Source organism: Leuresthes tenuis, unplaced genomic scaffold (genome assembly GCF_036924035.1).
Source record: "Leuresthes tenuis unplaced genomic scaffold, fLeuTen1.0.hap1 SCAF_21, whole genome shotgun sequence".
Lineage (NCBI taxonomy): Eukaryota > Metazoa > Chordata > Actinopteri > Atheriniformes > Atherinopsidae > Leuresthes > Leuresthes tenuis.
Window position 1 is genome coordinate 22,603,899 of NW_027325375.1, and position 17,193 is coordinate 22,621,091.

The 17,193-nt window shown below is 40.2% G+C and overlaps 1 protein-coding gene across 3 annotated transcripts in view; it reads left to right on the plus strand.

Annotated features, from left to right (window-relative positions):
- The window catches only part of LOC140279914 (cell adhesion molecule DSCAM-like), a 79,876-nt gene that overhangs the window by 37,824 nt on the left and 24,859 nt on the right, over positions 1-17,193 (plus strand). For all 3 annotated transcript variants that reach the window (XM_072375140.1, XM_072375138.1, XM_072375139.1), the window contains exons 4-10: positions 9,894-10,040; positions 12,161-12,439; positions 12,654-12,929; positions 13,405-13,701; positions 14,966-15,238; positions 16,378-16,656; positions 16,879-16,998. In XM_072375140.1, coding sequence (XP_072231241.1) covers positions 9,894-10,040; positions 12,161-12,439; positions 12,654-12,929; positions 13,405-13,701; positions 14,966-15,238; positions 16,378-16,656; positions 16,879-16,998 — 1,671 coding nt within the window. The remainder of the gene's footprint in view (positions 1-9,893; positions 10,041-12,160; positions 12,440-12,653; positions 12,930-13,404; positions 13,702-14,965; positions 15,239-16,377; positions 16,657-16,878; positions 16,999-17,193) is intronic.

Genomic DNA, 17,193 nt, shown 5'->3' on the forward strand with positions numbered 1-17,193 from the left:
TTTTTGGGAAGGTAGAGGCTACTGTAAGAATTTATTTGATTACATAAACAAGGAATTTGTCTCTATTTTTATCCACTGAAGAAGTAGAGGGGTTAAACAATGTGTGGAGACAGATTGTTAAGGACTTTACCAATACTGATGAGCTGATGTGTTCATTTTCTTATTCATTATCATTTAGAAATATTAAAGACTTCAGTAAATCTTATTCCTTTTGAATATTATTAATACAAGAACATCGTGGGTAAGTCCTTTGACTAATTTTGTCTTAATAATCCAAATCTGAGGCTAGTAAACACGAATGTGTGCTCACACAATCCCCTGAATGTTGGTCTCATTGAAAGACTTAATAATTTAATTGATGCTACACTACATTCTGAAAAATTTTACAATGAAGTGCACCTAAAGCAATTCCTGCTGAGAGAGAATATTTTGTGATTTTTGTGACTGCATGTCACTGCATAACCTATTTCTGCTTTAATCAGAAATATGTTAAAGCTTCTAAACCAGGCAGCATTATGTACAAACAGTATTACACAATTTGTTAGATGTGAGGTGGTGTGGAGATGGCAGATCTGTCCGTCTGCTCTCTGTGTTGGTAGATACTTAAGGATTGTGTTCTATAGAGTTTACAATTATTAAGGAAGAACAGTTTGCAAATTTAACAATTACACAGTTTTTATTTGATCTTTGCCTTCATATTTGGGCCAGAATAAACATTTTTAGGGCCTATTGTAAAAAGTTACATTGTTTGAGAGGGGTTGGCCTGTCAGAAAACTACCAAAAACTATCCGGACTGGTTGGACTTTAAATCTGTTTAAATCTAATTGTGTGTTTTAGAGGTTTGCATTGATCATATGAAAATGTCCTATCAAAATTATTTGATAGTTAAAATGGAATAAAATCCAAATGTTAAAGATGAAGTTTGAAGGTCATAGCATAGTATTTTTGCAACAACAAAGTCATTCTTAAAATAGCTTTTGGCCAAAAATCTAACATGTTCCAGCATCATGTGCCTTAAAAAGATTTGAGGAAACTGGATCAGTGGACGATAAAAGAAGAAGTGGCAGGCCTAAAAACTATCAACACAGGACCTGAGAGATGCAGCTGGACCTTCAGTTGATCCATCTACTGTTGACCCAAGCCTCATCAGAAATGGTCTCCATGGAAGGGTGGCTGTCAAGAAGCCATTCATAAGGAAGGGAAACAGGGAGAAAAGGCTGAGGTATGCCAAATGACACAAGAAGGGGACTGAAAATCAGTGGCAACAGGTCTTATGGAGGGATGAATCCTCCCCAGAGCCCGGACCTCAACATTATTGAAGCAGTGTGGGATCATCTGACAGAGAACAGAACAAAAGGCAGCCAGCATCCAAGGAAGAGCTTTGGCATGTCCTTCAAGAAGCCTGGAGAACTGTTCCTGAACAGTTTGCCTTATATACTGTATTTTAACAGTATATATGTCCATAATAGTGGCAGACTAACTTTTTCATAGGAATTTGTCTGCAGAGTTGAAGATAAAAGCTTTATCTCCAGGCTGCAATCAGACACAGTGACTCATTAGTGGGCAGTACGCTGTCTCTTCATTTTCCTTTGAAGGATCACTGTTTCATAGTTTCTTGTCTTTCCATTTATAAACTTTTATACTCACACTTTGGCAAAGTGGATGTAACTTGTTGGGGTGTCTTTTTTCATTATAGACTAGCTCCGTCAATAAAACACAGTTGAATTTGTAGATCTTTGCTGCCATTCTTATGTAGAGCAGATTAAGAAGTTCTTTATCAGTTGGTAGTTAATTTCTCTATAAAACACTTCAGGTGTTCAATTCTTTCTGTCTTTCTGTATGAATATCTCCATTCACTGAGTCTGTGAGTCTTTAGCAACTTAGTTCAGCACCACGGAGAGCGCCACTCAACATGTTTATCAGGAGCTCCAGAGGACATCATGTTTAGTGAAAGGCTTTATAAACAACTATTAGTTTTTCCTTTTTCCTTGATTGATTATTAATAAAACCAACTGCATAGTATTGATAATCATGCTGTTATATTTTGGACAGCTTAGTAGCATACCCAGATTTAGTCATTTTCATTTTCAGGCATTTTTAATTAACTTAAAATCTTTTTCTTCATAGTTTGGAGAAAACATATTACAATGTGCCCACTTGTCCCTTGTCCTCCCACAACATTTTTCCATCCTTTTTCCCACTCATCTTTTTCCTTTGCATCCCCTCCCCTCCCCTCCCCTCCCTCCCTCCTCAGTGTGGTTCCTGAATATTTAATAAGCCTGAATTACTGAGGCCCTCAACTGTAATGACGGGAAAATCAGACAATTAAAGCAGAAGGGCTCTGGCTTTAAGTCTCACCTCCCCCAGAGGAGCCAGAGATTATTTAAAGTGGCACACTGTTTGATTATCTAATCCTCCTCTTGCCCCCTCTGCTTTACTCACAGAGCAGCGTTGCCTGCTCCACTTGCCACCGCAAATTACCATGAAACACCAATGAGCGCTGTATTTAAACCCTTTTTCATAAGCAGAAATGTGGCACCGTGAAATCTCAAGGGAACAGCACTATATGTTAACTCTTTAACACTTAGGTTATCACAGTTTAAGAAGGGTGTGAAAGGTTGTCATGTTTTCACTTAGCAAATGTAATTAGTGACCATGTGAAGATGTGCACATTTGCTAGAAAAAAAATGCATTACTTTGCATTTGTGTTTCAGTGGAAAAGAATGTTAATTGCAGTCAATACTTCTTTTTCCAGGTGGCACAAAGGCTTTTTTAAATTTTTTTTATTCATGTCCTGAGCTTTTATCAAGCAGGAGTAAAAGCAAAGTAGAGAAAAAAATATTGCAATTGCATAAGACCCACCAAGATAATCTTGACCAGCTGGTCCTCTGTTTGAAGCTACAGGACTGAAAACAGGTTCTGTCTTTTTTTAACTCCCCAAGAAAGCCTGTTTTGTTGGGGTTTGACAATAAGTAGAATTGTTGTCAGCTAGACTTATTATTCAGACAAAGTGACAAATTGTGATTGAGTAGATAGTTACAGCTTCCTTAATGCCTGCCAGTGCAGCACACACACAGAGAGGTTTTCACAGACAGAGAGATGAATATTCATGATTATACAGCTGAGGCTCAACACTGGCTCATTTAGTGTTGGCCAGAGAGAGGCCAATGATAGCATTGTAAACACACAACCATCAGGGGTTTAATAGCTCGACTCCAGTGCTGGCTAATTACACAACGCAGCCATACACGCACAGGCAAGCAAAGATTTGAAAGCTATTCTGATGAGACTTCCCTCATCAGTTTTGACTTAAGCAGACAAACTTTTGTCTTGTAGGGAAAAAGAAAACACTCACGCAGCTGCCTCAGACAGTCTGACAGAGACTACAGACACATTGTCATAGCACATCAGAGCTGCCAAACAAGTCCTTTTCTAATAAAGTCAGTTCTTACATAGTCTATTGTTTGATTATGGTTAAATTTAGTTAGATAAAGTTTCATAGGTCTGTTGGACCCACAGGTTTCTGGACATCGAAGGAGTGAAGCATATTGGACAAAGCATGTAACAATGTCTACCACTGTTGCTTTGATATTTGGTTGGCATTACTTGTTTTCAACAAATATTCACTGTTTTCTCTCAGTTAAACTGTGTCTACCAACAGCAAAAAGCCACTGAACCTCGTATATTTGGTTTCAGAGAAACATTTAAATGTTCTGCAGTACAACCCTCTGAAGAAAGAAAATATCTAAAATGTCTTTGCCTTTTAATATGACAGAGGACTGTGGGGCAACGATGTGGCCACACGCCTCTGGGTTTAAGCTTCGCTATTGCCAAATGATTTGAATATCATTCACCGTCTACAGTATTTGCATTTAGTTTTAATAGCAGTTTATTCTATCAAGCAGAAGATGACATCTTTATCTGTGGTTGACATATGAGGCTGTGTGCCTGAGGCAAGCGTGTATCTAGTTAATGAGCAGAGGGATGCTGCTCCTGATTAGAACCGGCAATAAAAAAAGCCCAGCCTCCTACTCTGACTCAACTCTGTTGTGGGAAAATTGAGCCCAGATGCAGAGAGTTTATAGTCTAGGTGAGATGAGAATTTAGGCCAGATGCTTGCTTTGTATATTTAGTATCTTCCTATATCTTCTTTCCATCTAACACAATACCATTACGAGGATGTTATACTTTACACACTCTTGAGTGTGATTTGGAGTTCAACTGATGCACATGTACTGCCATCAGAGGATGTACATGAGGCCTTCTGTGGTATCAATTTGTTGTGATCATATGTCAGACATAAAAACTAAGAGTAAGTAAGATTTTTGTCCTGGTGATATGTATGTATGACTATTACTGCTCACTGAAAAAGAACAACATCAATTTTCAGCAAATTAGTGTCCCAGTTACCTGTGTTAAGTACTGCAATCTTTCTAGAGATCGCAGCAAATAACCATTGTAGTGTCTTCACTGTCACTTGCTTTATCATTGGACTCACGAGGCAGTGACAACAAACAGTAGATAGACAGCATCTTAATGTTGCATCACTGAACAGAGTACACAACTTTAAACCTGGTCTATCCGAGTGTTTCTGTCGCCATGTGTTTCTTTGCTGCAGCCAAGCTATGCTCTACTGCATTCTTTCCACCAATACTCACTATTCATTGACCACCCACAGTTTACCCACAAAGCCACCTTCTGTAACCCTAACCCAACACATTTTAAAAAATCGATTGGTAAAGTTATGCTTTGTGATTCAGTTTTGTGTTTCAGGGCCCCAATTTGTTGCTTGGATAGTGTGAGAAAAGATATAACATTCTGCAAATTTTAATAAGTTTGAACATTTTGGAAGCTTCCATGAGACATTTTGTAGTTCCCACTTAAAAAAGAGAACATATATTGTCATGCCAAATTTCGCTGTTTCAGTATTTCATATGTTGGTGTAAGGTTTTGAATAATTTCCAAATCATTGCATTTTGTGTCTGTTTGCATTTTACACGCTTTCTAAATTTCTAAATTTGAAGTAAAGTTATGAATCACAGGTTTACCACAGAGTTGGACAATCTCTTTGGCATCAAGTGTCCTGCTTTCCTACAGACTTCAGTGCACAAAGATTTGAAAGATATCCATTATAAAAGTTATTTAACTGCAAATCAAACTCACAGGCTGATTGTAGAAATATGCAAAGATTTGGTTGGATTAGTCAGTCATTCTCACTCTGTAGATTTTACATTGATGTGTGTATCTGAGTATTTGACTCACTGTTCACATGTGTTTCGATGTCTTCGTTATTTACAAAACTAGGAATATTGCTTGCTAAGCCAATGCGTTGTCATGACAACCCCAGGAGCTGTCAGTGTGGCTTCTGTAAGAATGACAGATGGTTTTTATTAGAGGGGATGAAAACATCGGTGGGGTTCCCCCCTCTTCATAGACATGCTTATGCCACCCTGATCAAAGTAGAGTTACGATGCCAATAATTTAGATCAGACCTAATTACAGCAGAGGCCCTCCTGGGCTCATAGTCCACTCATTATTACTAACAGACGACTCAGGCAGTGCTGGCACCAGTGTGACATTATCATAGTTGGAAACAATATACTGTTTCATATAGAAATATTATAGCTGCAATTTTAGGTCATAAAACATCAAGTGCTTTGATTTTATTATTTTACTGGATGGAAAATTCTAGATGGAATGAAGTGATAAACTATGATTGAACATTAACAGAAATAAATGGCCATCAAGCATCAGACTTGTGTTGTGCTACTTTGCATAACCACAGCACACAGTTTTCATACTGCAGGTTGAAAGGTCTAAGTTAAAAGACCTTGCTGGCAATCACTTTGTTAGTCTTGAGCTGTGCAAGCACTATGAATTATTATGGGGGTTTTTTTGTTTGTGTTTTTTTCCTCAAGTGACTTTGAGTGGCCAAGGTTACAGTGACACTGTAGGCCCTGGCTGTCTCCTGGGACCATGCTCCACTCACTAATACACTCGAAGACAGTTGCACAGTGAGGACACTGCCAGCAGAGTGATGAGGAGGCACTTTTTATCTGCATTGTTTAGCTGACTCCATTGGTTTCCTGTAAGTGGCGTCCAGACTGTTGGTGTTGATCAAGTTTAATTTAAAGTTCTTCAGAGGAGTCATGAGGGGAAACAAATCTAACTCTGTTTTCCTCTGTTAACAAAAAGAGTTTGTGGGATTTCGTATATTAGGGCTCTTTATGCCATTCTATTATGTTTAGTTTTTTTTTTTTAGCTTTTGCATCAGCATTTTTTTAATTCAAGAAATATTAACACAGAGAGTAAGACATGTTCTTGTTACCTTCTGTCAGACAGACAGGGCTGACACTTCTAGATTTTATTTTTTTTTCTTTCTTAATAATTGCTCTGTCTGGCCCTGATCTGAATTAGCATATGAAAGTTGTGTCTTCTTTTTTTCCCTCCACTGGAAGCGCAAAGCTGTAAGCCAATTTGTAAGTCATTTAAGATGACAGAGAGTGGTTGTATCCCAGAGGTGATCTTTCCCTCTTGATCTTTTTTATTTTTTTTTGGTCATTCTCCTTCTCTGTGTCTTCACCTCCTCCTCCCATCTCATCTTTTCTCCACTCATGTCTCAATTAAAGAATTCTGAAATGACTGGGTGAGCTTAGCTTATTCTTTCGGTAACAGTGTACAGTTTGGGGCAGATGGTCACCCAGTAAGCACAGGTCAAAATGCTCAACTACGTCACCACATGTCATCCTGTTCCACCTCAATGTAAAACCTTCTTTCTTAGTCCTTGGTACACATTAACATTTATGTCGTGTGATGACATACCTAGAACTGCTTCAATAGCATTGTAATATGGACATGATTTGCATTATTTCTATTGTGACACACAAGCAATTAAGTTTTCAACGACAAACTGCAAAGCCTTCCAGTGAACAAAGAGTCTACTTGCAGGCTCAGTGTGGCTTATACGGGGATTAATTGAAGCTATTGAGTGTGGATCCACAGAAAGGGACTTGTGTTTGTGGCACCGGGGATGCCAAAGCAGCTGGGCGGGCCAAGGAAGGGGAGACGAATGATAGTCCTGCAAGCCACCTGTGGTGAAGTGAAGCCATAGTTTCAAAAATATACACTAACACATCCAGGTGTGGACACAAACGCGTGCTAATATGTGTAACATAGCCACTCACTGCAAACACAGTGGAGGCTGTCTCTCAGGCAGTTTTAGTATGCAGTCAGTAGAGCAGGGAGAAGCGTAGTGGAGAACCTTCAATCGTTATTATTGACTATTGCTCCTTGCTGCTGTATGCAGCATAAACACATTCACACTCACTTATATGCACACATGCATGTAAAAATGTGAACACATACACACACACACATACACAAAGACTTTAATATACAGACACACAGAAATGCCCTCAGCTTACAAGGACATAGCAGCACAGTAATGCAGCACTGCAGCTCCATGTAAGACAATCAATGCAGGTTCTAGAAGAAAAGAAGTGGAATGTAACTAAGAAATCAAGAATGTGTTCCAGTTCAATGATCTTGAACGCAATTTGTTCACAATTAAGGGGTCTAAATATGCATTATCTGAGAAATATTAAATGTACATGTTGAATAATTGAAAACACTCAAGCGTTGGCACTCTACCATGCAGAATACTGCAAAACCAAATCAGACCTTTAACCTGCAACTTTTTTGTAGTCTAAGTGAAAGGAGTATCAAAGTATATGAGTATCAAAAGCTATATTATGATTTATTATACAGTGTTTTAACATTGAAATCAGAGGAAAAAAACATTCAGAGATGTTACTTTCTTCTCAGCTGATTACTAGGATTGGTCATAGCAAAAGAGCTTAGTGTTAGATGAATGTATGGAGCTGAGAATTCAAAAATGCTAGTTTATGATCAACATGGTAATGATGACATCAAATGATAACCGATACAGGACAAAATAATAACCATTTAGACCGCTGTTAGCTTGATTTGGTTGCTTCTAAAAAGAAATAGAACATGAAAGTGCAGTCTGTTCCAATGGAAGCTCCTCTTATTCGAAGAAGTCTGCCTGCATCCTCCTTGACTTTCATAGCTGCTTTCTTTGAATGGTTTTAATGTTAGTTTTTCAAAAAAGCTTGCATTTGGAACCTTTAAGACATAAATCATGTATATCTTTTTTCTTCCTTTCTCATTTAATTACTGGTTGTCATGTGCGGGTACACTAGAAAAATGTCTAAACAACAAGCTGGAAAAAAAACTCCTTTGGGATGTTAAATCCATGGTCTCTTATTTTTAACTGGGTCAACACTTGCTCACAATAGCATCCTCACCACCCTCCTCTGTGTATTCCTCCTTCTCCTTTAAAGTGTTACCCCTTCATTTCTCTCTGCCCTCCCATTCATGTCTTTCTTATTGCACCACACACTCCAAGATGCACCTTTTCATTTGCTAAATTGGTTTAAAAGTTTAATTTGGTGGAGAAAGAGACTTTCTTTGATATTGTTTACATAAAAGTATATGTAAGTTGTCACAACATGTAATTTTACTGATATATATACATACATATGTATAGATATATACACACATATACATATGGGCACTACAGGTTTGTAGCAGCAGTCTTAATCAGTGTTAAACTTGCATGACATGACTAAATTAGGGTAATTCAACACCCCATAAAGTCTGTATTATAATATGTCTAGCAATACCTCCAGGATACCCCACCGCACAGGGGCCCCATTTGATCACCATCCCAGATAGGCCTCTCCATCATTTGTGACATGAAATACTCCAGCAGCCATCGGCCTCAGCACACAGCGCTCCTCATAAATATTGACTACTTCTGTCTACTTCCATGTGTTCATACAAATTAGCATTGCATTAGCATGATCTGACCTGAGCAGCCATGCCTTATCAAAGCGCTCTGTGATCCCAGGCTCCCTGCACTTTAGTCTGCAGCAGAAAAAAAAAGAGAGAGCGGGTGTTAGACAGAGAGACAGAGACAGAGAGTTTCCCCCAAGAGAGAGAGAAGAACGATGAGCTACATGATAACGAGCTGTGTTACACTGCTACACAACACACAGGCTTGTCACCGCGCCTCAGAGCTGTTCTGAGCTAAATGGGCTGCAGCAGATGTTTGGTGACTACAGTCACACAGAGCTGCGTACCTCACTTGACTTGCAAATATTTGCTAAGAGAATACAATATTGGATTTTCTGTATTTCCTTCTTCTTGGATGTATAAAATAGTGCTTCTAGTGCATAGAAATTAATACACACAGCGTGCTTTCTGCTCTACAACCTATGACTGTACTGTATTTTTTCTTTTCTCTAACGTCTTCTGTGATGAAATCCAGAGGCAACTGATTATTTGTTTGTCCCTTTCATGTGTCACACACAGCGTATCAGACACAAGAACATGGCAAAACATGAAGAACAGAGCAGTTTGTCCAAGTGTTTGTTGACATTTTCTAAATTACAATGATTAGTTGTAGAGGCACATTGTGACAGGTCAAACCACAGCGGTTTATGTGTTAATGTTTGGTCAGTTCTTTTGTCATTGAGAAGTGTATAGTGGTATTTCTGTGGAATAAAATTGCACTTTATCATTTCTTTTAATTAGGTGCTTCTTGTACCAGACAATTAGGTTGAGTGAGGATTCAGTGGGGACTAATGAATCAAGAGAAGGTGCTGCACTGCAAACAACAGATAGCTTTTCCAGAATGATGAACAATATACTGATTTGCAATATATTGTTAGACATGTGAAGTCATCATATTTGATAGTGGCAGGCCCACAGGGATTTAATTTTACTTGAGTTTAGTATTTCATTGAGACTTGTTCAACCAGCAATACTGTACAGTGACCTAATAGCCCTTTCTTTCTGTTTCTTTCAAGTGTCACGGTTTCTAATTACATCCACGGGAGCCCTGTATATCCTGGATGTGCAAATGGAAGACGGGCTGTACAACTACAGGTGTATGACACGACATCGATACACAGGGGAAACCCGACAGAGCAATAGTGCCCGACTCATTGTCTCAGGTAAGAACTTCAGAATCTCCAGCTTAACAAATGTGTATTTGTTGTTGCAAAGAGAAATAATTTGAAAATGGCTTTAATTTTGCACAGGTGACAGTGGACTGTATGGCAGGAAATTTGAGCTTGTGGAAACCCATGTAGGTCATCTGAATGAAAAAGAGGATGCCCGTAAAAAAAAAACAAAAAAAAAAACACTTGAATTAAAGAGGGAATGACATGTGACAATAGAGGTCAACAGAACTCGAGCAGTTTCGGGAGGGGTGCTTTCCTTGCAGGATTTAACGCTGCACTTCAAAGATTTCCTACATGTCATCAGTTTATTGATCTACTTTCACAGAAAGTTTGTGTTGTAAATTGTGTACTTGTAGAATGCCTAGCGTTGTGAATGAACATGATGAGCGTGTTCACATTTTTTGTAAGCATTGCAGATAAACGTAAATTTATCTATCATTTGCGATATCATTTAAGTTTCTAAAATGACGCCGCACTAAAGGCTGCTGCAATAGCTGGACATATTGTCTATCTTTGCATTTCTTTAGATTTTCTGTCGAGCTTCTTTCTGAGAAAATACAGATTTTTAAAAAACATTTTTCTGTGCTGTTGGAATTATTTTTTTGCTTGTAATGAAAACTTTTTACATCTGTTATGGTGCATAATCATGGCATCTGGAACGTGGTTTGCATGTGGAAGCAGCTGATTGAGCTGTCCAAAGCGCAAGTTATGCCTGGAATAAGACCTCAAATCCACACGAGTTGGAAAGGAGATGTTGAGGATGCAGTGCAGAAACAAAATTTAGACAAAGGAGAAAGAGGTTGCAACCATTTTGTCCCTTGGTTATGATGGGATGTGTGAGATCGCTGGTGGATGAAATGGACCAACTTGGACTACGGACAAAGATGCAGCAGGAATATCAGGAAGGCATTTCTTTTTCCTTAGACATGGGTGCTAGAACATCACTAACACTTCTCTACTCAACTTCAACAGTACAAGGACAGACAGAGAGGTAACATTAAAGGAGGAGAGATTTTAGTGCTTGATAACAACAGATAGTGTGGTCCTGGACATATCACTGATGGGGGCCGTCACTGTACCCTGAATGCTGAACTGAGTTTCTGTCCATGTTGTCAACTGAGAGAGTTCACCTGTGTTACTTGCCGATGCTGTGTGTGCTCAGCAGATACCTTGTGGCAAGCTGCAAAAACAACACGCCAGTGAACTGATGGGGATCTTTTAAGATTTCTACCACACCTCTCTCTGCTTCAACTTTCTAAATGTTTGTCAGCTGATTTTTTCTTTCATTTTCTTTCATTTTTTCATCTATCCATAACAATAGCATATCTTTAATAATGATTTATATTGCAGTAATATAATTTGTCCAGGCATCATGGGAACGTTCATAGGAGGGGTCCGCAGAAGAGGAGGGGAGCATTTACTCTGCCCTCATCTGTGTCATCACTGTTGCCAAGTGTGTTTTTGTGTTTTGCTGTTGGGCTCCCACACTAGATTTTAATCACACAGCTGGTGGCCTGTTTTCTTAGTTCCTATTAGGAGTATGACATTTTGCGCTTGTTGGTTGGTTTTGAAGTTGCATTCTTCCCTGTTGTGGTATGATGTTAATTAAGAGACTGAAGCGTTTTGCATGGATCTGCTCAGACGGCTTTGTTGCCCAAACAAGGAGAAGAATTCAGAGCAGGTCACTAAATATTGAAAAATTAACGTTGACTATTTCATTATGGGACTGGGAGTCAGTTCAGAATTTTGAATAGTGAACTTTGAACATAGACAGGTCTAATCTCTGTGAATTGAACTTGAATGTGAACTTGCACAACAGTGGGTATAATCCTACCAAGTTAGATGAAAGATTTTCAGTTTGGACGGGCTTTTAATCAGCATAAATTTCTGGCATAACTGGCCTTCAGCCACTATGAACTTCCAGTATGAAGAATGTGCCCTTTATGCTCATAACAAATGATAACCTTAACCCTTGGTCAGACACCACTGTTATCGTTGAGAATAAAAATGCAAATTTCTAACCAGTCATCTCAGTTTTAAATCCTTGTGTTACCTGATATGTTTTAGATTGATTAATTATTCCGAAAACTAAAATCAAATCCCTCCCACAGATCCAACCAACTCGGCGCCACACATCCTGGACAGCTTTGAGCGTCGTGAGGTCATGGCGTCTCATCGAGTAGAGCTGCCCTGCAAGGCCTCCGGTCACCCTGCACCCAAATATCGCTGGCTAAAGGACAACCGGCCACTGGAGCCAGACACACGCTTCAGACAGAGTGTGACAGGCCTGCTGATAGAAAGAGCCCAGCCCAGCGACACAGGAACGTATGTGTGTGAAGTGTGGAATGGCTATGGCAATGCTGAGGTGGTTGGCAGGCTGCAGGTAAAAGGTCAGTGCTCATGGGCTTCTGCAGAGTCATTGCAGTGATTTTTTAGCAGAATGAGTCAAAACAGGGGGAAGCTTCAAAGCCATAGATGTTACTTTAGGTGTAACAGTGCTACGTGAAGTCTTTTTGTATCTCAGTGAAAACTAGAGAAAATACCTAATCATATCATAATTTTGTCAAAGTCTGACTGAGCTTTTTTTGGTTCTCTAACATATAGAGTTCCTGAAGGTGATGGTGAGTCCACGGAAAGTGAAAGGCAGTGTGGGAAGCCAGGTTTCTCTGTCCTGCGGTGTAACAGGCTCTGAGGAGTACCAGTTGTCCTGGTACCGCAACGGAGAGCTCATCTACCCCAGCAACAGTGTCCGCATGACAGGCCAAAATAGAGAAAACCTGGTCATGGCTGGTATGGCCAAGAGCGACGGAGGAGCCTATCAATGCTTCGCCAGACATGGCAAGATGTCGGCCCAGGATTTTGTTCAAGTCATACTGGAAGGTCAGAACTCGCATTGAGAGATGTGTGGGTGGGACCATTTATCATTCAGTGCAAAATAACTGATGAGACATGTATGATGTTTGTATTCACATGTGAATATATACAAAATAGGCACAATCGACATTCACACCTACTGTGTATGTGGAGTGCAGTGCTGCAGGGACAAGGCCTTTTTATTACATTGTCTGAAAGAGGTTTATATAATGATATAATGACTGGGCAGTTGCAGTGTCTGACTCCCATGACCACACCAATATATGGAGAATATTGATAATCAGTGATGACGTGTAGGCAGAAAAGGGAACTCTATTTATCTGCAGGGCACTCAGACAGGCATGCATGTGTTTCAGCAAAAAGGAGGTCTGGATTTGGAGCAGATTCTTGTTACAAAGATTTCTGATAATCTGTTACTGTTCAAGACTGATTAGTGAAGTGCTTTAAAATGCATATTGCCATGTGAATCATGTCTACCCAGATGGGACCCCCAAGATTCTGGTTTCATTCAGCGAGAAGGTCTACAACATCAATGAATTTGTGTCACTTTCATGCACGGTGAAAGGCACACCGGAGCCGCGGGTAACATGGACTCTGGATGACGAACCCGTGATACGGGACAGCCGCCACCGCATCTCCTACTACAGCAACTCTGAAGGCCATGTGGTCAGCCACCTGAACATTAGCCAGACCCAGGTCACTGATGGAGGGGTGTATCGCTGCATCTGCAATAACTCAGCCGGGACAGTTTCCTACCAGGCGCGAATAAACGTAAGAGGTGCTTGTCAGATCAACTCTTCCAACACACCATCACATATACACATCAGCATGTCTTGAGACATTCTGTTTTGATACATTTTTTAATTGGCTACCTTAAAAGACTCCAGATGAGCAGATGATGAAAGCCTGACTAAATTTGTTAAGGGGATTCAGTTTTTTGTCTACAGATGTATCTCTTTCAATTCTTTATGTTCCTTCTCAGAATAGAGTAAATCTAGTAATAACCTCATCTAACAGCACTTCTCGGCATTAACTTTTTCTTCAAGCATCCTGCTTTCTACAAAACACCTACAGATAGCTTTTGTACTATCAGTGTGATTTACTGTTAGCAGCAGTGTATGATGGAGCACCGTGAGCTCTGTACAAGGTTATGGTTGGCTGGATTGCTGTTGTCATGTAGCACTAATACTAGAGCGGTCAAGCAATCTGTGCTTGGTGCAAGGTCATTTCAGTTTCTCTATTACAGAGCGGGGAATGGTTCTTTCTACACGGATTGGTTTAATTTAACTGTGTTCATTCCTGCATGTTTTAAAGCTAAATAGGGCAATCCTTTAGCCCTTCATCGAAGGTCTATGGATGACAAGGCAGCCAGCCAGTGAAGATGCTATTGCAGAAAAAGTGTAATGACAGTTTCTCACATCGTTGGGTTCTTAATCGTGCTAAAGATAGTAGCAACTCTGGATACATTCATGCTCAAACATACACTACATACAGTTTAACCATCTTCCCAAGTACTTTAAATATAAGCTGATAGTCTATTTTCCTGATATATATGGAGCTATGGAAGTCGAGTGGTTATTCTATGGGTTTTTCAAATGTGTGTGCAAAAAGCTGGCAACATGAGTAATAGCTTTGATAATAGCTTCGTGAGAGAACATTCACTCGAGCTGTCAGAGGGAATAAGAGGTAATATTTACTACCGTCCCAAACAAAGGGATCCACGAGTCAGTGGCTCAGACAAGCAAAAGCATATTTGATATGAAGGAAGGCAGACCAGAACAAGCCCACTGGTGACGATTCTGAGCTCAACTTCATTTTTTTGAGTTGTTTGATGCTTTTCTTTTAGCGTCTACACGGAAGCTTAATCAGGCAGTCTGAAACCCCTTAACAAATTGTGACAATGTTTTCACACTCAGAGTGAATCAAGGCATGTAAACTTTGTGGTGTCTTGAAAACACACACAACACAGCACAGCTATCTATTAGCCCATCCCTAGCCTCAAAATCATTTTAAGAGAGTTGTCTCTCCAATGTGTCCTCAAGGGCCTGCCAGCATCAGACCAATGAAAAACCTCACTGCCATCGCTGGTCGGGACATGTACATCCACTGTCGTGTCATTGGCTACCCTTACTATTCCATCAAGTGGTACAAGGATTCTAATTTGCTGCCATACAACCACCGGCAGCGGGCCTTCGAAAATGGTACGCTGAAGCTGTTTGACGTGCAGAAGGATGTGGATGAAGGAGAATACACGTGTAATGTGCTGGTGCAGCCACAGTTGTCTACTCACCAGAGTGTCTATGTAACTGTGAAAGGTATGAATTCTTGTCTTATCAGTCTTTTATTAATTTGTTCAGCACAGGAATCAACTGGATGGGCAGTCTAGGTTCAGGTTTAAAATTAGGTTTCTGTAGCTGTTTGTAGTAATGGGCACTGCATTGTGATTAATACCAGTGTGTAGTTTTGCATAAGAAACTTAGGTCATGCATTGGAGATTTGCAGTCTGGGGATGACAGTCTTCATGACTCTGCACACTGACCCTGTAGTTTCTTACAGTCCAGTGTGTATGTCAGAGCATCATATTCAAAAGATACACGAAAGCATCAGTGTAGAATCTTCACATAGAAAATACAGCCATGCAGAGGAATATTTATGCATCATGGCCTGTGAATAAAAAACACATACATCACTGATAGCAAAGCACCATCTCCATCATTCCAGCCAGCTTATCTGTAGCTCATCTGAATATGCAGTGGTGCTGAGCAGAGCCAGATGATGATAACCTGAGATGACTCTCTTTCTTCAATGACGATGCATAATTTGAAACGCTGGATTCAACCCCTCTTGCTCTCTGGTGGGTCTTGACGTGCTAACGAGTGTGTGAAGGGGAAATCACACAGCGTAGACAAAGCTACGCCACTATTTCGCCTCGGCTAATTTGCCTCCCGGCTGCTTAGCATTCCACTGCTGCCGAGAGGGAATCCCCAGGAGCCTATTATGCCTATTTTGTTGTGAATTAAATAAGCGCTGAAGTGCTTCTTATTCCAATGGTATTTTGAATCATTAATTTTCCATAGCATCTGGTTCTCACGATAGCTACAGTGTCCCCAGAGAGCAGAAAAGAGAGTTAATGTTAATGTGCATGCTGTTTGAGAGAATATTCAACTGCTCCACTTAGGGAGAGCTAATAAAATATTTCCTCTGCATTTTGCATTCCTGCATATTCACAGCATGTTTTGACATAGAACACAGGGCGATAAACGAGAATCAAGACCAGTGAGTTGCTATGGGATTGCCTTGTAAACGTTCTTAGCCATAACATTTAAAAGTCCGTTGTCTGTTAATGCACACAAGTAGTGAATGATTTTATACATTTCCTGAAGTTAAAACTTGATTTAAGGGCATGAGCACAACATGCCCAAGTGGGAAATTTAATGTCATGTCTCCTTTACAGTCCCACCTACCATCCACCCATTTGAGTTTCCCCGGTTTTCCATCGGCCAGCGAGTGTTCATCCCATGTGTGGTGATGTCAGGCGACCAACCTGTCTTCATCACCTGGCAGAAGGATGGTCGACCAATCCCAGCCAGCCTGGGTGTTACCATAGACAACATAGATTTTACCAGCTCCCTGCGTATCTCCAACCTCACATTGATGCACAATGGCAACTACACCTGCATTGCACGGAACCAGGCTGCTGCTGTGGAGCACCAGAGTCAGCTCATCGTCCGAGGTGAGGAGGATGAGAGATAGGTGAGAAAGGCAGTGCAGAGTTGAATAGGAGATGTAGAGTAAAAGAATGAGGGACAACGCATAAATTCTAAGGACCCAATTGGACATGTGCTTTGTTTGCCCCTGAATCTAAACAAAGTTATTTCAGAATTACACAAATATGCAGGTGAAGATATTGATTTTCAGATGCACAATTCTGATCTCGAGGCTTCTTTACTTGCAGTTCCCCCAAAATTTGTGGTACAACCTAAAGACCAGGATGGCATCTATGGAAAATCAGTGATCCTAAACTGCTCAGCTGAAGGCTATCCTGTTCCTACCATCCAGTGGGAGTACTCAAAAGGTAAACACGGACACATTTCACACATCTATAATGCGCAACGCTCCCTTTGAGGTTTAGTGACAGTATTTGACAGGTTTTCAAAGAATCTAAGCTGGATAATATAAACCTTCCTCTCTTTTGACAGCCATGCTGAATTGAAAATTCATTTGTTTGTTCTGGTCTCACCCCCCTACAGCAAGCTTACACTCCACGGTA